The sequence below is a fragment of the Microtus pennsylvanicus genome, chromosome 6 (assembly GCF_037038515.1).
Source record: "Microtus pennsylvanicus isolate mMicPen1 chromosome 6, mMicPen1.hap1, whole genome shotgun sequence".
In the NCBI taxonomy this organism is placed as follows: Eukaryota; Metazoa; Chordata; class Mammalia; order Rodentia; family Cricetidae; genus Microtus; species Microtus pennsylvanicus.
This window is the reverse complement of record NC_134584.1, coordinates 26,701,140-26,728,951: the sequence shown is the minus strand read 5'-3', so window position 1 is coordinate 26,728,951 and position 27,812 is coordinate 26,701,140. Positions and strand designations below refer to the sequence as shown.

General features: G+C 42.7%; 1 protein-coding gene across 2 annotated transcripts in view; it reads right to left on the bottom strand.

Annotated features, from left to right (window-relative positions):
* Window positions 1-9,236: 9,236 nt before the first annotated feature.
* Window positions 9,237-27,812, bottom strand: part of Rai14 (retinoic acid induced 14) — a 128,164-nt gene continuing 109,588 nt past the window's right edge. Inside the window, exons 7-18 of one of the 2 annotated variants that reach the window (XM_075975885.1) lie at window positions 27,667-27,737; window positions 25,815-25,921; window positions 24,767-24,945; window positions 24,463-24,491; window positions 23,366-23,452; window positions 22,283-22,369; window positions 20,736-20,790; window positions 18,955-19,073; window positions 15,250-16,755; window positions 13,645-13,794; window positions 11,759-11,824; window positions 9,237-11,026 (exon numbers count right to left, since the gene is read on the bottom strand). In XM_075975885.1, the coding sequence (XP_075832000.1) occupies window positions 10,949-11,026; window positions 11,759-11,824; window positions 13,645-13,794; window positions 15,250-16,755; window positions 18,955-19,073; window positions 20,736-20,790; window positions 22,283-22,369; window positions 23,366-23,452; window positions 24,463-24,491; window positions 24,767-24,945; window positions 25,815-25,921; window positions 27,667-27,737 (2,534 nt within the window). In that variant the 3' untranslated portion in view covers window positions 9,237-10,948. The remainder of the gene's footprint in view (window positions 11,027-11,758; window positions 11,825-13,644; window positions 13,795-15,249; window positions 16,756-18,954; window positions 19,074-20,735; window positions 20,791-22,282; window positions 22,370-23,365; window positions 23,453-24,462; window positions 24,492-24,766; window positions 24,946-25,814; window positions 25,922-27,666; window positions 27,738-27,812) is intronic. The other variant, XM_075975886.1, reaches the window with a different exon arrangement.

Sequence of the window (27,812 nt, the reverse complement as noted above, 5' to 3'; positions counted from 1 at the left end):
TTGAAACTTCAAAGCCCACCTCTCAGTGACAGACTTCCTCCAATAAGTCCTCACCTACTCCAAGGCCACAGCTCTTAATCCTTTCAATTAGTACCACCCCCTGCTGTCTAAGCATTCAAATATATGAGTCCATGGTAGTCATTCTTTGATGTGGGAGTGTCATATGTCAATCTGTTGATTTCATTGGCTAAGCAATAAAGGAACTGCCTTGGCCCATCTCATTGGTTAGAAGATAGGTGGGAGGAGTAGACAGAACAGAACGCTGGGAGGAAGAGGAAGTGAGCTCAGACTCCACAGCGCTCTTCTCGGGAGCAGACGTCCGCCATGCTCCCGGCTCCTGGGCAGACACACGCGATGAAGCTCTGAAGCTCCGACCCAAGATGGACTTAGGCTAGAATCTTCCTGGTAAGACCGGTGCTACACAGATGATAAGAAATGGGCTAGTCCAGGTGCGAGAGTTAGCCTAGAAGAGGCTAGATAGAGATGGGTCAAGCAGTGTTTAAAAGAATACAGTGTCTGTGTAATTATTTCGGGGCATAAGCTAGCCGGGCAGGGCAGGCGGCTTGGGGTGTTGGGGACGCAGCCCCGCCGCCCCTTATTACTACAAATGACGCCCAGACGTGTGGCTTACTGAGTCCACAGAAAGCCTGAGAAAGCTTGGAAAAGAATAGAGTAAAGCCTGTTTCTTATGGCAATTTCTTGGGTCTGCTCTGCTTGCTAGAGGCAAGCAAGCGCTCTCATATAAGAGAGGCTTCCTGACTCAGCTTCAGCTGCAAAACCCTGCAGCTCATTAAGAGGTCCTGCCACGAAACACTTAAACGGTGTTGACGAAAAGCTGAACACATGCTTTTCAGTTTTCAGCCGTAGCAGGAAAAAAGCTGCGCTGTTTAAAAATGCCGGCTTTCTGGGCTGTCCTGCCAGGGCAAACTCTGACTGTTTGAGGCAGGAGGGCCGGCTACCAAGAGAGGACTTGAGTGTTGTCTGTTGTAGCTCGCTGGCGGGCAGGGACCTTGAAACGTCAGGTGTGGCTATAAACATGGCTGCAGCCTGTATACCAGCCATGAGGCTGGAAAGCTAAGGAATGGACTGGATCTAGCTGGCAAAGCCACGCCTTTAGTCCTACTGATATTGCTCGGTAAATTAAAGACTCACGTGGTCAGAAAAAGAGAGATATACAGTAAAGAGAGATTCAAAGACAGAGAAAACTTCTGAATGGTTTAAAGTGTGTTAAAATATATGCAAGCTGAAAGTTGAAGTTCTTAAAGCAAAAAACAAAAAAAAAAGGAAGAGAGTTGTTGTGTGTACACACCTTTAATCCCAACACTTGGGAGGCAGAGGGAGATAGACCTCTGTGACTTCAAGGTGTGGTAGCACACGCCTTTAATCCCAGTGCCTAAAAGGCAGAGACGAACAGATCTCTGTGAGTTCAAGGTGTAGTACCAAACACCTTTAATCCCAATGCCTGGGAGGCAGAGACAGGCGGATCTCTGAGAGTTCAAAGACAGCCTGGTCTACTGGTCTACAGATATATGCTCAAAAAGCAAAAAGTTAACCTAGGAATGTCACAGCTTAGATTCTTAAGCGTCTAGTGATTTAAAGGCACAAATCAAAAGTGCTCCTGGATAGTAAAAAATTGCAGATTCACAATAGGACAGATTCAGACCACTAAATGAGTCACACTGTTGGATGAATGTACGTAGGCTTGGGAGAGAGAAGAAAAAGAATATAGAGAATAAAGTTAATGGTTTAAAAAGAAAAAAGTAAAAGTAAAGTCTTTAAAGAGACAGAGTACAGATAGTTAAGAGATTAAAATAAAGAAAAATAAGCCGCGTAAAAATGAAAAATTCACAGAAAGTCTGGATTATGTACATTGTGTTTTCTTTAAAATTTTTGACTGTGAAGGAGCTAAGTACAGAGAGACATTTCATTATATGGGCTGCCCAGTGGAACCAGAACGGATATCATGAGGGTATGATATCAGAATTTGGGTCTAAGGATATGATGCTTTGGAGAGAGTCTTCTTTTGTTTTCACAGAGGACCAGACCCTTTGGATTTCTTCTATCCCGATTTGGTATGATAGACCACGACCTCCTGAAATGTTCCTGTGAACGCCCTCAAAAAATTACGTCACTCAACTGCCAACTGAGATAAACCTGGCACACAGGTTACACCCTAAATGATCTGATTAACAGCGCCCCCATTCAGCAGGAAGCAGTTTGGAGAGAAAAAACTGCGCCCATGTTCCCAAAATATTATTTATAAATGTTCTTTTACATTTAAAGGGGGAAATGATATAGGTATGAATAATTTGCATTGATAGAGATTTAAGGTCAATTTTGTTATATGTATAAATGTTTCTGATGTAACTTTTACTTGATAACTGTTTTGTTATATGTAATTTTGCTAGGTTGAAGTTAAAGCCTTTTTTGTTTAAACAGAAAAAGGGGAAGTGATGTGGGAGTGTCATATGTCAATCTGTTGATTTCATTGGCTAAGCAATAAAGGAACTGCCTTGGCCCATCTCATTGGTTAGAAGATAGGTGGGAGGAGTAGACAGAACAGAACGCTGGGAGGAAGAGGAAGTGAGCTCAGACTCCACAGCGCTCTTCTCGGGAGCAGACGTCCGCCATGCTCCCGGCTCCTGGGCAGACACACGCGATGAAGCTCTGAAGCTCCGACCCAAGATGGACTTAGGCTAGAATCTTCCTGGTAAGACCGGTGCTACACAGATGATAAGAAATGGGCTAGTCCAGGTGCGAGAGTTAGCCTAGAAGAGGCTAGATAGAGATGGGTCAAGCAGTGTTTAAAAGAATACAGTGTCTGTGTAATTATTTCGGGGCATAAGCTAGCCGGGCAGGGCAGGCGGCTTGGGGTGTTGGGGACGCAGCCCCGCCGCCCCTTATTACTACAAATGACGCCCAGACGTGTGGCTTACTGAGTCCACAGAAAGCCTGAGAAAGCTTGGAAAAGAATAGAGTAAAGCCTGTTTCTTATGGCAATTTCTTGGGTCTGCTCTGCTTGCTAGAGGCAAGCAAGCGCTCTCATATAAGAGAGGCTTCCTGACTCAGCTTCAGCTGCAAAACCCTGCAGCTCATTAAGAGGTCCTGCCACGAAACACTTAAACGGTGTTGACGAAAAGCTGAACACATGCTTTTCAGTTTTCAGCCGTAGCAGGAAAAAAGCTGCGCTGTTTAAAAATGCCGGCTTTCTGGGCTGTCCTGCCAGGGCAAACTCTGACTGTTTGAGGCAGGAGGGCCGGCTACCAAGAGAGGACTTGAGTGTTGTCTGTTGTAGCTCGCTGGCGGGCAGGGACCTTGAAACGTCAGGTGTGGCTATAAACATGGCTGCAGCCTGTATACCAGCCATGAGGCTGGAAAGCTAAGGAATGGACTGGATCTAGCTGGCAAAGCCACGCCTTTAGTCCTACTGATATTGCTCGGTAAATTAAAGACTCACGTGGTCAGAAAAAGAGAGATATACAGTAAAGAGAGATTCAAAGACAGAGAAAACTTCTGAATGGTTTAAAGTGTGTTAAAATATATGCAAGCTGAAAGTTGAAGTTCTTAAAGCAAAAAACAAAAAAAAAAAAGGAAGAGAGTTGTTGTGTGTACACACCTTTAATCCCAACACTTGGGAGGCAGAGGGAGATAGACCTCTGTGACTTCAAGGTGTGGTAGCACACGCCTTTAATCCCAGTGCCTAAAAGGCAGAGACGAACAGATCTCTGTGAGTTCAAGGTGTAGTACCAAACACCTTTAATCCCAATGCCTGGGAGGCAGAGACAGGCGGATCTCTGAGAGTTCAAAGACAGCCTGGTCTACTGGTCTACAGATATATGCTCAAAAAGCAAAAAGTTAACCTAGGAATGTCACAGCTTAGATTCTTAAGCGTCTAGTGATTTAAAGGCACAAATCAAAAGTGCTCCTGGATAGTAAAAAATTGCAGATTCACAATAGGACAGATTCAGACCACTAAATGAGTCACACTGTTGGATGAATGTACGTAGGCTTGGGAGAGAGAAGAAAAAGAATATAGAGAATAAAGTTAATGGTTTAAAAAGAAAAAAGTAAAAGTAAAGTCTTTAAAGAGACAGAGTACAGATAGTTAAGAGATTAAAATAAAGAAAAATAAGCCGCGTAAAAATGAAAAATTCACAGAAAGTCTGGATTATGTACATTGTGTTTTCTTTAAAATTTTTGACTGTGAAGGAGCTAAGTACAGAGAGACATTTCATTATATGGGCTGCCCAGTGGAACCAGAACGGATATCATGAGGGTATGATATCAGAATTTGGGTCTAAGGATATGATGCTTTGGAGAGAGTCTTCTTTTGTTTTCACAGAGGACCAGACCCTTTGGATTTCTTCTATCCCGATTTGGTATGATAGACCACGACCTCCTGAAATGTTCCTGTGAACGCCCTCAAAAAATTACGTCACTCAACTGCCAACTGAGATAAACCTGGCACACAGGTTACACCCTAAATGATCTGATTAACAGCGCCCCCATTCAGCAGGAAGCAGTTTGGAGAGAAAAAACTGCGCCCATGTTCCCAAAATATTATTTATAAATGTTCTTTTACATTTAAAGGGGGAAATGATATAGGTATGAATAATTTGCATTGATAGAGATTTAAGGTCAATTTTGTTATATGTATAAATGTTTCTGATGTAACTTTTACTTGATAACTGTTTTGTTATATGTAATTTTGCTAGGTTGAAGTTAAAGCCTTTTTTGTTTAAACAGAAAAAGGGGAAGTGATGTGGGAGTGTCATATGTCAATCTGTTGATTTCATTGGCTAAGCAATAAAGGAACTGCCTTGGCCCATCTCATTGGTTAGAAGATAGGTGGGAGGAGTAGACAGAACAGAACGCTGGGAGGAAGAGGAAGTGAGCTCAGACTCCACAGCGCTCTTCTCGGGAGCAGACGTCCGCCATGCTCCCGGCTCCTGGGCAGACACACGCGATGAAGCTCTGAAGCTCCGACCCAAGATGGACTTAGGCTAGAATCTTCCTGGTAAGACCGGTGCTACACAGATGATAAGAAATGGGCTAGTCCAGGTGCGAGAGTTAGCCTAGAAGAGGCTAGATAGAGATGGGTCAAGCAGTGTTTAAAAGAATACAGTGTCTGTGTAATTATTTCGGGGCATAAGCTAGCCGGGCAGGGCAGGCGGCTTGGGGTGTTGGGGACGCAGCCCCGCCGCCCCTTATTACTACAATTCTTATTCAAACCACCACACCTTATTTCACTCTGAACCAATCCTTGCTCCTGCCTCAGTATTGGTTGTCTAGCTCTTTATTAGACCATTAGGTGTTTTAGTCAGGCAAAGAATCACAGTGTGACAGAGTTAAACAAATGCAGTGTAAACAAAAGCAACACACATAAAATAACATTCTGCAACACTGGATGGGGAAAGAAACAGGGCAACAAGGCCTTGTAGGCAATTTTCCCACCTACCTGGTGATTCCTCAATACCTACAAGGTGGCAGGATCAGTTTGACGCACCTTGTGAACAGTATGTTATCAATAGCATTTAATATATGCAGTCAAGTGTAAGGACTGTTATCAGTTCCCTCTCATTTCTGTAACAAACTTACTGGCTTAAAAAAAAAACACCTACAATTTTGGAGACCAAATTTTGTGTAACTGGGCAAGAATGCACAGAAGACAGCCATTTTAGCTATGTTTTTTTTCCTTCTGCTTTCAAAGCTATTGAGGCAGTATGTTCAAAGTTCCCTTGAGTTCCTGTTCTTTCCTCCACTTTAAAGGATGCCTGGTGAGCTGGCATGATGGAGCTCAGTGGGTAAAGGTGCGAGCTGCCAAACCTGACGACCTGAGTTACTCCTAAGGACCCACACGATCAAAGGAGAGAACAGAAGCCAGAGAGCACAAAGTGTTCACTGGCTTCCACATGTTGCACTATGGCACACAGGTTCACACACACACACACACACACATATATATTCACAAACTCAAACACAAATAAATATATGCTATCAGAATACTTCTAGGAGTTCTGGAGTTAGAGTAGGCCCATCCTAATGATCATCCAGGACAATCTGATGGTCAACTAATAAGCCATTTAAATTATCCTCTTCCCTGTACAGAACAACTTATTCATATAGATTCTGTCTTAGGTAGGGTTTCTATTGTTGTGAAGAGACAGCATGATCACAGCACCTTTTTTAAAGGAATACATTTATTGGGCCTGGCTTACAGTTTCAGAGGTTTAGTCCATTGTCATCATGGTAGGAAGTAGGGCAGCATGCATGGAGAGGTAGCTGAGAATCCTACCTCCTGATCCACAGGCAACAGGAAGTGAACTGTGTGCCACATTGGGCATAGCTTGAGCATAGGAGTCCTCAAAGTCCACATTTACTTTTCAGTGACACATTTACTCCAACAAGGCCACACCTACTCCAAAAAAGCCACACCCCCTAAGAGTGCTACTCCTTATGGGAGCCATCTTCTTTCAAAACACCACAGATTTCAAAGTTTGTTTGTATAAATAGACCTCTTGGAGAAAACTTATTCTTCCTACCAGAATTGACATGACTTAAACGCACAGCTTCCAAAACTTCTAGAGGTAACACATTGGGAGCTTTTACTACCTATCTTTTCTGGCTATGGCCTTTTCTTTTCTCTTTCCCATACATCTTGTACAATCCGGTAGACAGTAAACTCTTAACCGTGTTTTCTTCCTCTTTTAGGGCCTGTCTTATAATAAAAATGAAGGATTCTCTTCATTCTTACTCACTCCCATCTCCTGGGACATAAGTCCTTCTGGAAGCCTCTCCATAGGTCAGAACTCATTCCCTATTTGCTTTCAAATACTATTTGTGGTGGCCATCATGATAGCTCATTTTGGTCTTTGATTTCTCCAGTCTCCCATGCCCTTTTGTAATGTTCAACAGCTCTCAGCCCTGAACTGCTGGCGGAAATCTCCCACTTCTTCCCGAGTCTGCTGCCCTTTCCGGCTCTTTGTCTTGCAGTCGGCTTTTTAACTTTGCTCAAAGAGCATCACCTCCATCACTGTTGGGCAGCGTTTCTGCTGCTGTCAGCACCCAGCAGTCCAGAGCTGTCAGAGTGCAAAAAGTTGTGCTTCAACATGTTTGGGAGGTTCTCCCCACAGTGTATCATATGTTTATCTTAGGACGAGTGGATTTAGTTATTGAGGGCTCTGGAGCCTGTCTTAACAGTTTATAGAAGAACAAATATTCTATGATTCATCCACTATGAAGGATAAGACTATTCTTTCTCACTAATATGATGATGTCAACAATACTTTATTCTCCATATTGCCAGGATTATAATGGGAAGGTAGAGTAAAAATGGTCTACTTGAAAATTACCTGCAAAGTCCTCACTTGTAAGTGCATAAGATGGACCACTTTTTACAGCCACAAGGTGTTTAACAGACTAAAGACTCATCATCGAGCCTGCAGTTAACCAAATCACAGCACTAGGAAATATTGTCCTGCAGTTAGAAAGAATCTCCATATTAAAATACATTCCTACATAAGACTGTCTCAGGTCACCCATTTAATAGTTGTGGTTTCTGGAGAGGTTAGCTGAGGGCTGGGAGCCAGAAGAGAAAGGTCTGTTTTTAGTTTACTTAATTATCCAAGTTGTAGCCTGACACCTAACCATGGAGGGATATATCCCCTGCCCAGTAATCTGTCCACATGACATCATCGTCTGAGTTGGTGGATTGGTTCCAGTGATGTCAACTGTTCTCTTGGGGAACATGTATTTGATAACCTAAAATAGAAATAACTCCAATTGCCTTTACCTTTTCTTTCTTTCTTTTTTCTTTTTTTCTTTTTTTTTTTTTACTTTTTTAGGAGATAGTGGTGGTGGAGGGAGGGGAACATTAAAGGTTCAAGTAAGCAAACTGAGTATCACACACATGCTTCTCTTGAAATCAAGTTTCAATGTATAATATATTGCATCATTAACAGCTGTGGCAGAGAAGGAAGACTCCAACTATGAGTAGAGGGAATTGATGATGTTATAGTATGATAAATAACACCACTACTTGAATTATTTCTCATTGGATATTTTGATTTTAAGGTCCTACAAGAGGTTTGATATTTTGTTTTCTTTGCTTCTAGAGACAGAATCTCTCATTATGCAACTAAAGAAGGTATTCCTTGAATTCCTGATTCTTCTGCCTCTACTTCCCGACCACCAAAATAGTCTCCAAATCCCCTAGAATTGAATTATTCTTATTAATAAAATAGGAGGATGTATTTACATTTTAAAAAACTTAAAAAAATAAAGGAGAACCAAAAAGAGGAACATGGGATGTACTCACTCATATTTGGTTTCTAGCCATAAATAAAGGACATTGAGCCTATAATTCGCGATCCTAGAGAAGCTAAATAAGAAGGTGAATCCAAGGAAAAACATATAGGCATCCTCCTGAATATTAACCTTCATCAGGCGATGAAAGGAGACAGAGACAGAGACCCACATTGGAGCACCGGACTGAAATCTCAAGGTCCAAATCAGGAGCAGAAGGAGAGAGAGCACGAACAAGGAACTCAGGACCACGAGGGGTGCACCCACACACTGAGACAATGGGGATGTTCTATTGGGAACCCACTAAGACCAGCTGGCCTGGGTCTGAAAAAGCATGTTCATTGCTGAACATAGCAGACAGTGAGGACTACTGAGAACTCAAGAACAATGGCAATGGGTTTTTGATCCTACTGCATGTACTGGCTTTGGGGGAGCCTAGGCAGTTTGGATGCTCACCTTACTAGACCTGGATGGAGGTGGGTGGTCCTTGGACTTCCCACAGGGCAGGGAACCTTGATTGCTCTTTGAGCTGATGAGGGAGGGGGACTTGATCGGGGGAGGGGGAGGGAAATGGGAGGCGGTGGCGGGTAGAAGGCAGAAATCTTTAATAAATAAATAAATAAATTAAAAATAAAATAAGAGAAAAAAATAAAGGAGATAGAAGCAGGAAAATATCTAGTATATATAACAAGTACTTTTGAATTAAAGAAATATGACACAAAATGCCCCAAACTGGCCTGAATGGAACAGAGTTCAGGATGAACCCAGGAGCCTGTAGGCAGGATGATGTCATCTTATGTGGTATGGCGGGGACAGCTCCCACTGGTCAAGGATGGAGCGGGATGTAAAAACCATCACACCCAGGCGCTATTAAGCCAATCAACTGGAGCTACAGATCTGCTCACAAATACACCGCAAATTGACAAAAGGGATGAAAAAATGAACCAGGTTTATTTTCTGCAAGAGTTTCTGAAAATTACAAAGATAAAAATGCTAAACTACAGCATATATCTTTTCAATATTTAACCAGAATACTTGTAATAAATATGCATCCTGAAACAAGAAAAAGGCTACATGTTGTCAGGCATCCTACAAAATGTCTCAAGTTTTACATTCTGCAGCAATCCTGTGGGGTGGGCACCAGGGGAGGTGGCTTTGTAACTCCTTAAGTTCTGAGACAAATCCTTTCACATTTCTTTGGAGCACTTTTGAGAAATGCTGAACTGTAATTAGACAACTCAAGAAAAGGAACACCACCAACCTGAAGCCACTTTTGTTTGGCTGGCTTTGGTCTTTACCTAATACAGATGAACACAGGCAGTTCAGCCATGCGCCTCAGAGCCTAGGCAGCCCCGCCGTCCACTGAACCTGTCAGAGTGGGCCTCTACCCTTAGCAACGTACTAAAAGTTCTGCATCCCACTTAGCTCCCTCATGATCGGGGCCATAGGAGAAGCTGCAAGCAAGTCAAACGTTACTTTAACCTGAAAGTCAACAGACATATTTTCCCTCAAGACTTTTGCTGTGCACCATGTTACCATGCCGGGCATTTACTTTCAACATGAAGACACTGGCTGGAACTAATAGTCGTTCCAGGAATCATTTATGGGGAGCTAGAGTTTGGGGTGTTTACAGATAGTCAACTGGCAAAAGAAGGACTTCATAAGTAGACTAGAAAATTCTAGGGGTACTGTTGGCAGCTCATGTTGAGTTTGGAATATATAACTGGCCCTCTGCTATAGCTGAAAATTTTTGAGGAAAAAGTGACATTTTTAAGAAATCTTAAGCATGGTTATCTAAAAATATTGTTAATATAATCTAATCTCACTTCGGGGTTTAGCTATGAAAACATCTTTAAATGCCAATAAAAATATCATAGAGAAAAAAAAACCTTTTAAAAAAGTTGAGGTTAGGAACCATGAGGCATTTCTTTTGGCTGTAAACACATGGTTTACTGTCCTTTGCTGAAACACAAATATTTGGATTTCCTGAGCTTTGTGGATAACAGCAGGAGTCAAGTTTGCATAGGAAATTTGCAATATGTTGATTTACTTAGAAACCTTTAAGAACCGTTCACCCTCGGATTGAAACTTGTAGTTCAGTTAGCAGTTCTCACCAAACTGTGAGACCAACAAAGAGGGCAAGGACGTGTAAGGCAGCTGGAGGGAGAAAGATGGAATCTGCATTTTTAAATCCACAGGATAAAGGATCTTAAATACTCACTTCTAATGTTATTCTAATTTGGTTAGAAATTAAATCGTGGTTGGGGAAGGGCAAAGATGTTCCCCCATGCTGAATGGCATGGCCCAAGGGCAGAGAGCAAGGACTATGCACCCTTTAACTCAGGGACATCACTCAGATAGCCAGGTACCAAGGAAGGCAGGGCAGAGTTTGGGGCATAGCTGATCCCAGCTGTAGATTCTGAAGAGATGACAGGGACCATCACCTCTGCTGGTCTGAAGTACCCACGCAGTTCTGAGGAGAGCATCTTCTCCTGGGGCTAGTCCCCAGAAACCTCTGGAAAAGAAGCTGCGCTAGGTCACAGTGCACACCATGGATAAGAACAATGGCAGTGGTCGGCGACAACTCCAGATCTAACACAAAAACAGGCGACAAAAGGGGCGGAGTCCTGCCAATGCGTCCGGTTTACTTCTTCTGGGACTGGTTTTTACACATGGTGAGAATCTGCTTCAGGACTCTCTGGACATCTTCATCCATTTGGCCCTAGAAAATTCACACAGACAATACGCATTAGAACTTCCTTAGATCTTGGCACCTTCTTCCCTGGGGAGCGAGATGGCTGAGACTCAGCCTTTTCCTAACTCCCCACAGTGTTCAGAAGAATATCAGTGCTATCAATTCTCACATTTCCATGAGGAGTTGAATCAAAGAGAGCTCCCTGCTTCTCCTCTGGGAGGTGACTAAATCTACCCAAATCCTCAGTAAAGGGTACCTGTGGTCTTAGTTGTGTGAGCCCAGCTAGCCAGAAGCAAACACAATGGCAAGGCAGGGCTGAAGGGTATCTGAAGACACTGGCATCCTTATTAAATAAAGCCTGGGTCTTCCTGATAGGGAAAGACAGATACATCTTTCTTAGTGATAATTCCCCCTTAGTAAATAATGAACCCACCACCAGTAGGCAAGGCATAGGCTTGACACAAAATCTTACGCAAAAGGCATTTGAGGTTTCCCCAAAAGGAGACTCCTCTAATTCTAGTTCATCCTGCTAATCTGACGGTGGCACTCTGGGCAACACCTGCTGCCCCATTTATTACTGTTACTATTGAGACAGGGTTGCATGTAGCCCAGGCTGGTCTCAAACTCACTACGTAGCAAAGGATGGCAATGAACTCCTGGTCCTTCTGCCTCTATCTCTAAATTTCAGGGATGACAGGTGTGTGACATTGCTTGGCTAGGATGACAGATTTCTTCAGGATGCCTCTGGTGTTACCATACCTGAACAGCATACAGAAGATGCATTCTATAAACCGATATGACCTCCTGATGTTGTTTCTTACATTCCTGAAAGAGACAACCTGACATTACTAATGAGCTTAGGGGTCTTTGAAGATGCAGATATTACGTATGAAAAGCTGTCACTCAGGTGCTACACATCTGTCACTCAGGTGGACCACTCAGGCGGTACACATCTGCATCCGTATGTTAGCACAGAAAGCTTCTAGATTTGTTAAATTCACTGGTTTGTGTTTCTAAATGCTTGTCACTATTCTAGATATCTTAGTATGCCAATACTAGAAGAACAGCCGTGGAAAAAGTACTTATTACCATCCCAATTTAACACACACACACACACACACAGAGAGAGAGAGAGAGAGAGAGAGAGAGAGAGAGAGAGAGAGAGTCACTGTAAGCGAATGCTGTAAGAAAATAGATGAAAGGCAAAATGAAAGTATTTCAGAGTTGTTGAGCTATGGGTATACTTCATTTTAAGAGATCTTAAGTTGTTTATTTGTGTTTAATTTGCAAATTTATAATTACTAAATTGGCATTCACTTAGTTGAAGATAAAATCTATTCATTTTTAATGGAGGTACTGTACACAGATAATGCCTTGTAGTCTCCAAGAAGTTCAGCTATTTAGTTATCTGTACCAAGGACACAAACAAGGAATGGTCTCAGTCTCAAGGGTCTTCATGACTGCTGCTGCTGCATTCATTGTTCCTTGCTAAGTTAGAACTACAGTTTCCCCCAATGACTGTTCCTATGGTCAACAGCCACCTCTCACCTAATCGAAGAGAATGAGTCCCTTCTCTCTATTAAGCAAATGAAAACCATAAAATATGAATTACCTAAACAAACCTACACCTGCTCATCAATACCTTTTCTCTTCTCCTCACCAGTGTCAGCATCTGAGCTAGCTTGTCCATTGCCATGCCTGAAGCTTTGATGTTCATGCTACAAGGCTGGTTTGAGACAGTCGTCCCATGTAGCTCAGGCTAGCCTGGACTCACTACGCATCCCACACTGGCTTCACCTTCACGGTGATCTGCCTGAGCCTCCTGAGTGTTAGGATGCCAGGATTACAAGTGTGCGCCACTACATCTGCTCTGCGTAATCTCCGCCAGTAGCTTCCTTTCTAATCCTCCTCTGTCATCCCCTGGTTGTCTTTAATATCTGAGTGAAGGATCCACGTAACAGCCCAGCCTCTCCAGTTTTCATCAGCTTCCTAACATGCCCTGCAATGCTGCTCCTCATTTTCATGGTCCCAGTCCTGTCTCTCGTTCCCACCTCTGACTTTGAGCAGAAAGCACATCCTTTCACCACACCCCTCTCTCTGGCGTGTCCTGGGTTCCGCCTGATCCCCCGATGTGGTATTTCAGCCCTACTGGACACCTATCTAGTCCCATGAAGGAGCAGCCCTGCTGTGCTCTGATGGTAGTCCAATGGAACCGATTCTTAGCATTCTGGTCTCTACAACTACTTTGTTTGTAAACAAGGCTGGAATTTGTTGAAATAGCCAAAGGAAACAAAAATATAAGTGGGCCTTCTGGGTAGTAAAATAAGCAGAAAAAGCAGGAAGTGTCTTCAAATATGTAGATACACAACTACCTAAGAACTTGACCCCCTACAACAAGATGCTCTTAGCACTGCCAGAGCTGAGGCATGGCCATCACAGAAAGATGGGAGCGAAAAAGCAGTGGATGAGGGACGTGAGTATCTGCTCGCTCTCCTGACTTTCCCTTCTCAGTGACAGATACATCTACCCATCACATTGACTCTACTGATAGAGTCTGGAGTCCACTGCTCGCTGGACTATCTCTTTTGCCATGGCCAGCTGAGCTGGTATGCAACTCGAGAGGCCAAGAAAAGAAGCACGCTCACCGTTAGCTGGTTCTGGAGCTGTTTCACCTGCTGTTGGAGCACTTCCAGCTGCTGGCTCTGCCTCTTGGATGAGCTTGTGGAGTAGGAGAGCTGTGAGAGGCTGTTGAGGGCCTCCTTCAACTTCAAGACTTCCTTCGACATCTCATTTATCTGGGGAGAAAGAAAAATTAAATTAGTAGGCTAATAATCTATCTGCAGAAGCGAGATTCTAGAGATTTCTAGGCCTCCAACATTAGTCATTTCTTTGAATAGCTGGTCCAATTCGCTTTTTTTTTTTTTTTTTTAGTTTTTCGAGACAGGGTTTCTCTGTGGTTTTGGAGCCTGTCCTGGAACTAGCTCTTGTAGACCAGGCTGGTCTCGAACTCACAGAGATCCGCCTGCCTCTGCCTCCCAAGTGCTGGGATTAAAGGCATGTACCACCACCGCCCGGCTCAAGGAAATTTGTAAAATAAAGCATAACAAATTCAGACAAACCAGTTAAGACCTTGGAGTCTGTGCATTCAGATAAGGCCCATTGTGTTTTAAGTGTACGAGGGTAGGAAAAGCTACAACACCAAAGTTCTTTTCTTACTTTGAAAGGGGTGCAGTAGAAATATAGTACACTGTTTGTTCAAATACAGATCTGCCACATCTGCCTTGTAACACAGGGAACGTTAGCTCCTTCTGAATCCAGAAGTGACTCTTCATCATCTACAAAGCCAAATACTCAGAGGGCTTAACTCCTAGACTGCTCCTTAAAGCTCTGCATGCTCTCCCAACGAAATGGACAACCAGTCAGTCTAAGGAGCCCTAACCCCTCTAGACATCTCGCTATAGAGTAAACTCAATTTCTCACGTCGCCCCAGCAGTCCCAGGTGAAAGACGAATCGGGTTCTAACGCCATTCAGAGCATAAGGGAGAAAATCCAGGTACAGGATGATCCTGAACTCTCTTCTTTTTGCTTCCTTCCATCCTCTGTATCACACCCAGAAGCACCTCTAAATTGCTGGCTCCCTCCAACCAATCACTCTATATCTGTATACCTCCGAAAACTGGGATGGGGAAAACAGTGTTTGCGGTGGGTGATTCGGGTGGCGAGGAGACCCGTCACACTTGTCCTGGATCCCTAATACTAGCTGTACTGGCTAGCTCTCTGTCAACTTGACACCGGCTAGAGTCATCAGAGAGGAGGGAGCCTCAGCTGAGAAAACGCCTCCATAGGATCAGGCAAGCCTGTGGGGCGTTTTGAGAAGGATCACAACAGTAGCAACCTGAAGACAATAGCAAAGCTTGTAGTAAATCATTACTGTTTCTAATTTGTGTGTATGAGTGCACCTGTACTGTTGCGTTTTCAGATCAATCTTTAAAAAAAATCCTAAATCCTTTTTACTTGAAAGATAAGAGTCTTACTATATAGCCCAGGGTAGCCTTCAATTTATAAGTGCTGGGTTTACAGGTGTCTATTGCCATACTTGGCTCTTCCTGCTATGAATGTGGTTTTGGTGATGGCTGAGTATTCATGCAGGTTGTTACCAACACATTCTGTAAAGGTTTAGAACAGGAAAATCGGAAGGGCCTTATGAGGACTCAGTGCCAGAAACCTAACAGCAAGGAACCTTCACCGACCTTTTCATCTTTATCCTCCTCCAGCTTTGAAGAGGTCTCAGAACATCTTTTCATCCCTTCAAGTTCTTCCTGAGCACGCTGGAATTTCTGCACAAGTTCAGTCACTTCCTGCTCTTTGGATTTCAAGAGGGTCTGGATGTTTTCCTTTTCCCTCTTCACCTGTGAGACCTCACTTCGAACCTGGGCGACCTCGGAGTGGGCTTTCTCTTTCTCTTTCACCGAATCCTTTAATTTCGTTGCTAGCGCATTGACTTCACTCTCTAAGGATGCCTGGAGCTTCTCATAGGAAGCCTTGGGGACCATGGCGTCGGTCATGGCAGCTTTCTCTTCCAGGAGCTGCTTCTCCAGCTTTGTGACTTCGGCTTCCTTGCTCGCAAGGTGCTCTTTGAGGTTGCTTATTCTCTCTTCCATCTCTTTGGCCGTTGTCCGCAGCGTGGTTATCACCTGCAGATGTTCTGTGATGGACACAGAGTTCTCCTTGTGAGCATCTACCAGCTGTTTGAGCTGCGTCAACTCGTGCAACACCTTGGAATACTGTGACTTCATTTCGGACAGTGCTTCTTCCGCTTTCGCCCTGGACAGGTTTTTCTCGTGCATCAGCCGCTCATGCTCGGCTTTGTGGATATATTCAGCTGCATCTTCTAGAGATTTCCTCTTCCTATAATCCTCTAGCTCTGCCTGGGCTTCTTTGTACAGCTGCGACAGCTCGCTCACCTGTTTATTGAGTTCATCTATCATCCTGTTCATGGCCTCTTTCATGTCCCCAGCGTCATCAGGGGCTTCCTGTGGCATCTGACTTTTGAGTGTATTTTTTAGTTTCATGATTTCTTCTTGGGCCTGCTGGTACTTCTCAAACAAAAACGCCTTCTCCTTATTCATATTCTCGATGACAGCGCAGTATGAGCTTTTCATCTCCTCACACTCTTCTGCAGGTGGCTTAGCGGCCCCAGCCTTCTCTTTCTCCGCCAGCTTTGTTTCTAACTCTCTCACCCTCTCTTTATTCCTTTCACTTTCTTCCAGCGCGTTCTGCAGGTTCTGCTTTAGAATGCCAACTTCGCCATCAGCAACCCCCGGCTCTCGGAGTTGCAAATAGCCATCTGCACTCTCATGGGAGAGGAGGCCCAGTTTCATCTGCTTCTGCGCACTCAGGACTTCTTTCATGGCCTCCTCATACTTGATCTGAGTGTCTTTGAGTTTCTGGCTGAGGTCAGAGCCGTTCTCTGAAATCTCTGCGCTGTTCAGGCACCTCAGGTCTGTCCTCTGGGACTGGAGTTCGGCCTGGAGCTGCTGCTTCTCTGCTTCAGAACTCTCCAATTGCCTCTGCAAAGCTTGCAGACTGTCTTGTAGCTGCTGGATTCTGACATCAACATGCTCGACAGGTGGTGATGATTTGGCATCTGAGGAAGGGGCTTCACTAGACTTGCCCAGGGAGGGGGCCAGGTCAGTCTGAGTGGAATGGAAAGACTCAAAGCTCAGGTCTGCTTCAGCTTCCTTGGGTGACTTGGCCTGGCAAAGAAACAAGGAATGACAGTTACACTGAGGAGTGGCTAGGTGTGCACACTGGAATGCGAGGGACAACCTGAGGTTTAGGTATGGATGAGCAGGGTGATCATTCTGCATGTGTTCTCCTGGATCATGCAAACACATGGTCTGTGGCACTGGAGGCAGACCGACGGTGCAAGAACTCCGTGTTCTATGAGCACAGATCATTTCTGTAATTTTAAAACATTTTAACTGTTTCATCTGTAGAACCTCCAATTCAAATTTTTCTTTGTTTTTTTTATATCATTTCAAATTTTTGTTTTTGTTTTATCATTTCAATTGCCCAAGGCACTGTATAGTTATTTTCCACCAGGTTCTTAAGATGATTAGAGATCAATTTTACTAATCAATGGCTATTACTATATACATTAAAAAATGTAAGTATAAAATCTCAATGTGTAAAGGTCTTCTGAATGAGGAGGCGGGCAGGAGGATATGGACAAGGGGGGAAAAGGACGAATCAGTAGACAAAACTAAGGACACATGAAAAAGTCATATTTATTTAATAAGCTTATTAAAAATTATAATCTAAAAAATAAAGGTTTGAATACAAGTGCCCTCCATGAATGGAAAATGCTCCTGCCAGAAACAAGAGGTTATTAAATGAAAATCCCAGAGCCAGCTGTATGGAATACCTCCCTATGAGTTCTTGATCAGAGAAGCCCCAAGCCCCCAAAACATTACAGGTTATTGACATGGCTCCTGGTTACCCACAAGACCTTGGTGGTAAGAACCAGTTGCCAAAAATCCTTTGGTTACATGATAAGGAGAAACCAAGTTGGAGAGGAGGTGGAAGTTTCCTTTCTCCTGGCTATTGACATGCCAGGCACGATGCTCCTAGCTGGATTTGAAGCCCACTTTCAGTAAGAAACTCACACTTGGTCTGTGAACATAGGCCCCAGGGTTAGAGGGAACCTACTACTATTGTTGAGTCTTGCTAAATAATCACAGTCTCAATGCTCATGTCTATACGCATAGATTCATCACAGGTTAGTGCTATTCCCCGTCTTCATCAGGGGAGCTTCTTAGGATGGGTGGGTGACAGTTAATACAGAATCCATAACTAGACAAAGTACAAGGGATAAGGAACGGTGGACACCTATATCACCTCCTTCTAAAGCTCGGAGAACACCATGGAAGAGAGAGGAAAACCTGAGCCAGGCTGTGTGCTGGTAGCGCATGCCTTTAATCTACAGAGCTAGTTTTCCAGGACAGCTAGGGCTACAGAGAGAAACCCTGGGGGCTGGGAGTGGGGAAAACGGGGTGGGGTGGGGGACAAACAAAACAAACAAACCCTTGAATTAGACTGGGAAGTGTGCAGCAAAAAGACAAACAAACAAACCCTTGAATCTGATTGGCAGACATGCAGCAAAAAGACGTGAAACAGCCACTGCATTTGGGAATGCGCTGCAGATGTGATTATCTGCACAAGACCCACACAAGGTTGGGCCCTTCAGCATTTCATTCTGGGCAGATAGGGCCCATGAGGCCCCACCCCTTCCCGAGGGACTTCTAGCTGTTAAGAATTGTTGGAGGAGGAGGTGCCATTTTTTACTTCAGTGGTATAACCACTGGTAAAGTTGCTCTTGATCCAGTAAATAACCTCCTACCTAAGCTTCTGCAGGAACCTATAATTAAAATCTGTGGGTTTTCACAGAAGACATGAAAGCAGGAGGGCGATTTGGTGGAAGTGGGGCTTCAGCAGGGGGGGAGGGGCTTGAGAGAGGAATGGGAGGGTGAAAGTGACCAACTATATAAATATGTGAAACTATCAAACAACAAAAAAGCAAGATATAGTATATAGAAGCATGGAAATATAAAATTTATAGATGAAATTTTTCATATAACATTCTGTGTATACCACATATATATACTAACTTAATTTATATAAACTGTATCTATATTCTATATTTAAGTTTTATGTCGCTATACTTATTAAACTATATATAATTATACATAATTTAGCAATTTCCAAAAATAGAATTAGTGAACACTGTTAAATAACCTGAAACCATTAAGAGTTTTACAGTTAACTATATTGGAAAAAAGAAACACTATACAGGAAAAGAAGAAATGTGTAGCTATTTAAAACTAAATGTACCCAACTACCCTTGAACACACCAATACTTTACAGGATAGCCTGTCAGCGATATGTTTACCAACCTGCAATTTATCTTGTAACTCCTTGTTGTGTAAGGTAAGGGAAGCGACTTTTGCTTGCAATAGGACAAGAAGATCTTGTTGGTCGGCCTCAGAACTTCCATCCAACAAGCTGTCTGCACCTTGGAAGAAAAGAAAGGAAATGTAAAGCTGTGTTTGAAAATCCCAAGTGCTTTTCCTCTAATTCCTCCGCAGCTGGGCAGAGGGATGGCGGCTGTGAGCTGCCAGTGTGTGTCCCTGCTGTGAAATCGCTGGCACAGTGCTTCAGGACACAGCTGCACAGCAGGCTGTGGCAGTTGGCAGCTCTGGGTACCTGCCATTCACCCCAAGTACCACACCAATAGTGATTTTCACTTCTCTTTGTCCCCATGTCCCAGGTGTGAATCCTTTCAAAGATCTCTCTGCATCTGGTTTGTCTCTTACCCTGATTACTTCAGGCGTCATCACCATGCTTGGAAACGCTGCAAATGACTCCCCAACAAGTCTCTTCCTCCCCCACCCCCTCCTCCTATCCCCGTCCTTCCTGGTGAAATGGAGCCTGCATGGGAACACATATAGCCATCCAAACATACAGAGGTTGGGTCATTTCTTTGGTTCAATTAACATGTTTCAATTATTCTGTCTCCAAAAACTATCTGTAGGTGGAGCAACACCTCTATGTCTGTCCCAAATCTTTGTTTTCAGGTTTATGTGATGTGGGATATCTGACTGTTGTTCAACCCCCAAAGGGGTTGTGACCCACAAGCTGAGAATCGCTGAAATAGATGTTTTTAGAAGTATCCAATGTAACATTTATTCAGTTATATCAATTGATTTTTACCAGGAATTGGAAAATTTCATTTCTAAAGTTTAAAAATCCATCTACATATAAAATGTACAATATTCTAAGGAACTGAATGTTGAGCAAAGGGGACATTTGAAATCATGTACAATCATTGAAATATAATTCTAAAGATACTATATTCTTTGAGACACGATGAGTCTAAATATTAGCATCTTCTTTAAAAAGAACTAATTTTCTTTTTCCTTTTTGAGAGAGGGTTTTACTACACAGAACAGAGTAACCTCAGAATTATGGTCCTAGGAGAGACTTTTAAAAGGCACATTGGTTGAAGCCTGCCTTGGTGAAGCCACTGGGACTGTATTGTTTTACTGGCAGGTGCTCTCTTTGAGTATACTTGGAGCCTGTGGTGTTAAAGTTAGGTTGTGGTCATAGCATGGTTCCAACTGTCTTGGAGACAGAACTTGCTGTTTCTCTGGAATGAGAATGTGGTGCTGTAAGCTGAGAGCTTAAAACCTATGGTCCTGCATCTCAAAGCAGTGTAAATGTATAAGATAAATACACAGACTAAAGTAATATGAAAGCGGATTTGTAACCCACTAAATATTAAGATGGAAAGTAGGTCTAATAACTCCATTCTTCCTATGGGAGGCACTAGACGTGGTATTTGAACATGTCTCCAACAGTAAGGTGACAGGAAACCGTGAGTCCTCTAGGCAATGTCACTATTCCGCTAGTGCTATTCATAATTATAGAGACTACTCATTGATAGTGACAAATGATTTTTTTTACATCCAAACTTAATTCTTTAACATGTAAGTTAAGGCCCCTTGCAGTGCAGACAGCATAGCCTATGCATTGCTGGCAGTCCTGTGCAGAGTAGGGGCATGGGCTGGTTCTCACGACCTGACACAGAGTGCGTGACTGGCCTCTGCTCTCTGTGTAGAAACATGTAAAACCTAAATGTGGTCAAAGGAAGGAAAACCAGTTCTCCCGTCCTCACCTGTCGTGCTGTCGCTCAGTCTGTCTTTGTTTTCTTGGATAGAACTGATCTCAGCCTGTGTGCAGAAACACAAAACGACACTGAAAGAATTCCCCTAAATGTGCTCATTATGCGTTAAGAATCAAATCGCCTTCCCTCGGTGAGCTGCTGAGAGAAGAGCTGTGCTGCTCTGCTGCAGAAAAATCTCACAGAAAAACAGCTAAAAATCTAGGCAAATAACAGACACAGTGAATTGATAAAGTTTAATTCTGAAAATATCAGCAACTGCGGAGTGTAATTTTGAAAATAACAACTCTCAGAGTAACTTTAAAGGAACTTAATCTAGTTACATTTTAAATTATAGTTTATGTGGCAGCTCACTTATGGACCAGATCCCCTGGAGCGGCCTGACATGGGTGCCGGGAGTGGAACTCGGGTCCCTGCAAGGCAGCACCTGCTCTGAACTACCGAGCCATTTCTTCAGACCCTTACTCTTCCTTTTCCCATTTTTTGTAATATACTTCATACCTGGAAAATTTTGGATTTGTAAGGCAGTTACACAAAAGTTAACATTAACAGAATCAGGGTAAAGATACTACTTTTTGACTGTGTTCATAATACATTTGCCAAAATGGAGATATTAGCACAATAAACCACTGTTAGCTAAACTGCAGCAGTTCTGTATTAGGGTACAGCATTTTCCCACCGGTATCCTTTTTGTCTTTACACGAGGAGGATGATCTGAGTCTTAACACACTAGGCAAACACGATCACTGAGCCAAGTCCAAAGCTCAGGCTAGGCATGAACTCTCCATATACTGGGTTGGCACTGAACTTCTGATCTCTGTGCCTCCACCTCTTTAGCTGGGTACTTCAGGTACCACCACATTTGTCTCAATTAATGTATTTTTTCTAACTTAGTGTCTAATACAGGATGCTTTATTTCATATAGAGAATTACGTGAGATGAGTGCTACCAACCAGAAGGAGGTAATTTATACCACTGTCAGTTTGGTTTTAACTGGAGAGATGGCTCCGTAGTTAAGGGCAGCTGCTGCTCTACCAGAGGACCTGGGTTCAATTCCCAGTACCCACAGGTTGTATCAGTGTCTACAACTTTAGTTCCAGGGGAACCCCTGAGAATTCTAGGATAACAGACCCACGTTACTGCACCCAGCCTTCAGTGCATTCTGGGGATCTGATCTCAGCTCTTCATTCACAAGTATCTTATCCACTGAGTCATCTCTTTAGCCCTCAGCAACTTTAAAGACTAAAACACATTGTGAACTCAAGTCAGAGCTCTTTAATTCCCCCCGCAACATCTCCCCAAATTCTTCAGTCTTTTCAACTCTAAGAACCACCGTTCTACTCTCTTGCTTCGATGAATTAACGATTTTATTAGTAAATGTGATTTATTTATGTTGTCCATGCCAGAAAAAATAATCAAGGGGCTCTTCGTGGTGAAATGTCATAAAATAGTGACTCAAAAAGTGTAATCTGTTTTGCACAGTATTGTATAAATTAAAGCAGGGCCATCAGCTATGAAAGTGGAACATAGAAAAGGAATACCTTGAAGGGTGCTTCAGCAAAAAATACTGATTCCTTTCCCGAAAGTGGTGTGGAAGTTATTGATCTTGGAGAAGACACATCACTCAACTGAAAGAGAAAAAGAAAGCCACGAATAAGGGACGTGTTTTCAAAGCCTGTCTTCCGAGGTGCTGAACAATCTATGGCTTAATCCCTGTGGTTAGATCTAGCAGTAGGTATGGAGAGGTTCATTCAACTCAGGAGTAAAATCCTCAAGGCAGTCCAGCTGCTTCGAGTATTTCTGAACGCTCTCAGAGTATAACTTCAACTTAATGCTACAATACTAACTGCATCAGCCTTTAAAATCTATAGATTTCTACTGTGGGTTGAGAACACTAGTAATGGATGTGCTAACATATTTGTTAAGTGTCTGACAGATTCAACAGTCCTCCCACTATCTTATCTTTTTTCATGTCCTGTGCTTGTCTTAGCAATAAAAGCTATCCTGTTTTTATTTGATATTTCGTATTTTTGTACTTGCTCCTCTAAAGTTGCTATTGCATACTCAGAAAAAACTTTTAATATTAGCCACCCATAAATGTAGTAAAAAAGCAAATATTAATATCTTAAGAAACTAACTAAAACCCGTCACCCTCTAGTCCTTGCTAGCTAGTCATCCTTTCTGCACTCTCTAGAGCTATTCATACGAGCTAATGACAACCTGAGACCATCTTAAGGAAAAGCTCCAGTCCTAAGACTTTAAGAAATTTCCTTGAGATTTTAAAAAAAGGATAATGCTAAATTCTAATTTTAAGATAGGTGAAACCCACAATATTCCAGCTTAATAACGGACACTGCCATTTACAGTGTGTGCGTGTGTGGACATGTGTGTGCACGTGCGTGCATGCATGCGTGTGTTCTTCTGGAGCTCCAACCCAGGGGCTCAGACATACTAGATAAGTATTTATACTATGCTACACAACCAGCCCCACAGATTGAAACTGAAAACTACTAAGGGAGATTTGGAATGTGCACTTAGGCGTCAGTATCGCAGCCTCCCTCTAGGCCCAGACACAGAAGGATGGCTGTTGGTTTTGCTTATGGTTCATTCACTCTTGATTTTACCTGGGTAGGACTGATAGGAGGTGGTGGAGCTTTGCGTTTTTTTGGAGTTCCACTTCTTTCTGAGCTTATTTTAGAGACTTGATCATGCTGAAAGTTATCACAGTCCACAGAATGGAGGTGGGTTAGTTATGTTAGTAAAGTTGGAGCGAGTAGCTGCAGCAAACACGAGAACAACCTGCTGGCAGTCACACATTCCTAGCTGCATCAAGGTCTGAAATACACTGCCCGCAGGACAATAAGGAACATGCATTCGCTACGTTTTCTTCCCAGCAACCCATGCTTCGACGGCAAGAAGGTTTAAAAACCAAACCAAACCAAACGGATTAAGGCGGTGTGCAGAACTGAATGACGACATGCCTATCAGTCACAAAGCAGCACCCAGAATGCATTCCGAGTCAGCTTTCCCTCTTAATGCAGAGAGCACTCTGCACCTCTGCGGGCTCCCATTCACCCACCACCCACCACCCCGCTTTGAAGGAACGAGAGGAAAGGAGAGCTTCATATGCAAAGGTTTCTCACAAGCAACAGTTAGCACATAATAAATCCGCTGTAAAATATCTGCTTTCTATGACTTAGAAACCGCGGTGTATAAATAAACAAAAGAGCCAGACGTACAGAGAGCCCGCAGGCTTTGAGGAAAAAATTCCAGGAAGAAAATGTCTCTCTTGCTACCCTGTGTAACACCAATGACAGTTTCAAATGCTGCAACTAAAATTAAAAGGCCGAATCTCTCATTTTTCACAAATTCGTTAACAATTTTATGGGTATATATATTCACCCATAGGATGTAATATTTAAAATATTTTTATTTAGTTTCAAGATTTAGTTGCATCACAGGTCTGTTATTATTGCACTTCATTAAAAAAAGTATAAAGTACATACTTTTGAGACAATATAATAAAATGGTTAAAAAATATTTGCCACCATGTAACAATGGATCATTCACTCAAAATTACGTCAGTCTTTTCTTAAGAATTTTTCAACCCAGTTTTTAATCACTGCCCTAAGGAACCACAGCATTTATTTTCAACATTTTCATATTGTCACAAGCAAAAATTAAAAAAATATAGATAGCATCTCATTCCCAAGATAAATACCTGCTTTGGTTTTGTTGGGGTCTTTAAATCTAAAGAGAAAGAGTAAAGAAAAAAAAAGACTATGAGAACCATAATGATTCATATCTTTTATAAATTTTGGGTGGATGGACACACACACACACACACACACACACACACACACACACACACACACAAACAACCCACACACAACATTCAACACTTCACCTTCAAGCATGTATTTAGAAGAATAACAGAACACATCAGATTGCATGAATTCCTTGATCCTTTTGGGGAAAATGAGTGGATAAACTTAAAACAGCATTGGCTGTTTTCTTTTACATACCAGCATCCTGAGAGATTTTTGATAATAGAAGGCTTTGAATTCCTGCGTTTTCTGAGAGTTTGGAATAATATAAGGCATTGTGTCCAAGAGAGTCTACAAGGTTCAGGTCGGCACCTTTTTTAATTAAGGCTTCCACAGTACTAGGGCTGCCTGCTTCACAAGCGAGCATGAGAGCGGTTCTAGAGAAGAAGAGACGTACAGTTGGAATGCTTTCCTGAGACACGTTTGTCATGAAAATAAGGAGAGGGGATTAAATACAGTTAAACCTTCAGTCCTCTGGGGAACGAAGTGGAAAACCGTCAAGATGAAATACGGTGGTGTTTTTAAAACTTCGGACTAAATCAAAACGTTAAACTATAACTAACCAAACAGCACAGACAGTCTTCCACACTTGGTCTACAATGACAGAATGTCCCATGATTGGTGTAAATACCAAGCTTGTTTTAGAGGCCGATTCTTCCACCTCTAGTATTTTAAAGGATATACATTATTAAAATTATTGCTGTTTTAAAACAGGGTTTCTCTGTATATCCCTGGTTGTCTTGAAATTTACTCTGTAGACCAGGATGGTCCTGAACTCAGCAATTCTCCTGCCTCTGCCTCCTGAGTGCTAACATTAAAGGCATGTGCCACCACATCTGGCTTTAAAATTATTGTTGTTATTATGATTATTGTTTTTTTTTTAAATAGAGTTTCCCTGTGTAGCTGTGGCTGTCCTGGAACTCACTATGTAGTCCAGGCTGCTTCAAACTCAGAGATTCACTTGCCTTTACCTCCTGAGTTGCTGGGATTAAAAGTGTGTGCCACCACCACCCAGGTTAAAATTATTTTTAAATACACTCAATGTATTTACTTTTGTTTTGTTTAGGAGGAAAAATAAAATCACAGGAAATGGCTTATTCAGTTCAATATTTAATTAGTTTCATTGCAGAGTCTTAGTCAAAACAGATTCTCAATTATCAGGAAGAAAGTTAAAAAAGGAAACCACTTTACAACATTAAAAAATGGGTATCTCTGAAGTTATGACTTCTGCCTTAACTTGTTGTACCTTCCATTTTTGTCCCTGGAATTGACATCTGCTCCATGATCCAAGAGAAAGTGACAGACCTCACTGTGGCCATTTTGTACTGCAACAAGCAGGGGTATGTTCCCATCCTAGGAGAAAAACTCAGACTGTAACTCCAATTCCAATACCAGGACTGCAATACCTTGCCCGTCCCCCACTGTTCTCATGACTTGTACCACTAGGCTACCCTTTCATCTGCGGTGAGACTCCACGCCCTCTTAGGGCCACCCTCGCGCTTCACCGCAAGTCGTAGACAATGTCACCGACTTTAGCTGTCTTAGGCAATTTCACCGACTTTTTCTTTTCTCTAGAAGCACAGCTATTTGGGTTGCCTGCTCCATTACCTATCACTAGCTCTGCCTGGTAACGTAAGAGAGAATACACACTAAGTGTGTTCAGATGAAAGTAACTGGGGGCTGGAGAAATGGCTCAGCGGTTAAGGGCAAGTGCTGCTCAGGCTGAAGCCCTGAGTATGATCCCCTGCACCAACGTGTAGGAAAGAAAGACCTGACTTGCTCATATGTCCTCTAATTTCATGCATGCTGCACCCCCCCCAATAAAAATATATGTTAAAAAACCTTTAAAGGTTAAAGTAAAATTACTGAGGTGGAGAGACGGCTCAGGATAAGAACGCTTGCTGCTGTTCCAGAGTACCCAGCTCATAACCAACCACCTACAAATCCAGTTCCTGGGACCTGATGCTCTCTGACCTCTGCAGGCACCAGGCACACATGTGGTGCCCACACATACGTGTGGGCAAAACACTTTCATGCATTAAATAAATAAATAAATAAATAAATAAATAAATAAATAAATCACCCCAAGCCAAAACAAAGCAATGACAGAAGTATTCCAGACTTTAGAATATGGGGATTTGGGACCAGTTACATAAGAAAGTATCCTGGGGCCAGGACCCAAGGCTACATATGAAATTCATTTGTGTAGTTTTTTTCATATAAAAGACCTTGCAGTTTACACATTTCAGCCATGTATATGAAATACAAGTTTCAGGCTGTGGCGTATTGGGGACTTTTGGAATAGAGATGTTTAACCCTATACTGAGGTTCAGAAAGTGTACGTGTATTTGCTTGATGGGGGGCAAGTACATACAAGTCAATTTTCATGCTATAGCAAGTCATTAAACCCTGGAACAACATGCTACAGGCACATATATGTATTCTTGTGATAGGCCAGTGGAGTTACAAAGACTAAAAGTTCTCTTCAGAGAACTTGGAAAATTCTACTAAGAATCATCAAAGGTGATACTATGAAAAAAAAACACAACAGAATTTCTAATTAGGTATCTCTGAAGTTCACATGGATTGTCAACTTGAGAAGATGTGGACTCACTTTGGTGACAAATCTACAGACATCTGTGGGAGGGACTTTCTAAATGAGGTGAGCTGTGTTAGGAAGACCCACCGTAACAGCCAGAATGGAAGAAAGCAAGTTGAGAAACAGCATCTGTCCCCCTTAGCTTCTTGACTCTGGCGGTGGTGGAACTAGCTCCCTCAAGTCCCTGCTATCCTGACTTCCCCGCCATGATGGTCTGCACCTTCAAGGTGAGAGCCGAAATGAACCCCTCCTTTCTTAAACTGCTGTTGTCCCATACTTTGTTGCGGCAACAAGACAAGTAACATACAAAATGTTCTATCTTTATAAACTGAGACATGAAGTTTTATTCACATTTGGGTTAGGATTGACATATAAGACTATTTTGCCAAAAAGTAAAAAATTCTGGTTGTAAAGAAATATAATTTTAGCAAATACTAAGATCTTTAAGGTCTCGCTAGAAACCCGCACCCCATTCCCTCAGCGTCCACATGATACATACCGCGTCCTTAAGGTTTATGGGGCCCTTGTGTTCGCAGAGGACCTGCACAGCTTGAAGGCATCCCTGTGCCGCTGAGGAAGGAAAAACACAAGCCGTCACAGACAACCCAGACAACCACTTCCAGGAAGGAAGTTTTCACTCTCTGG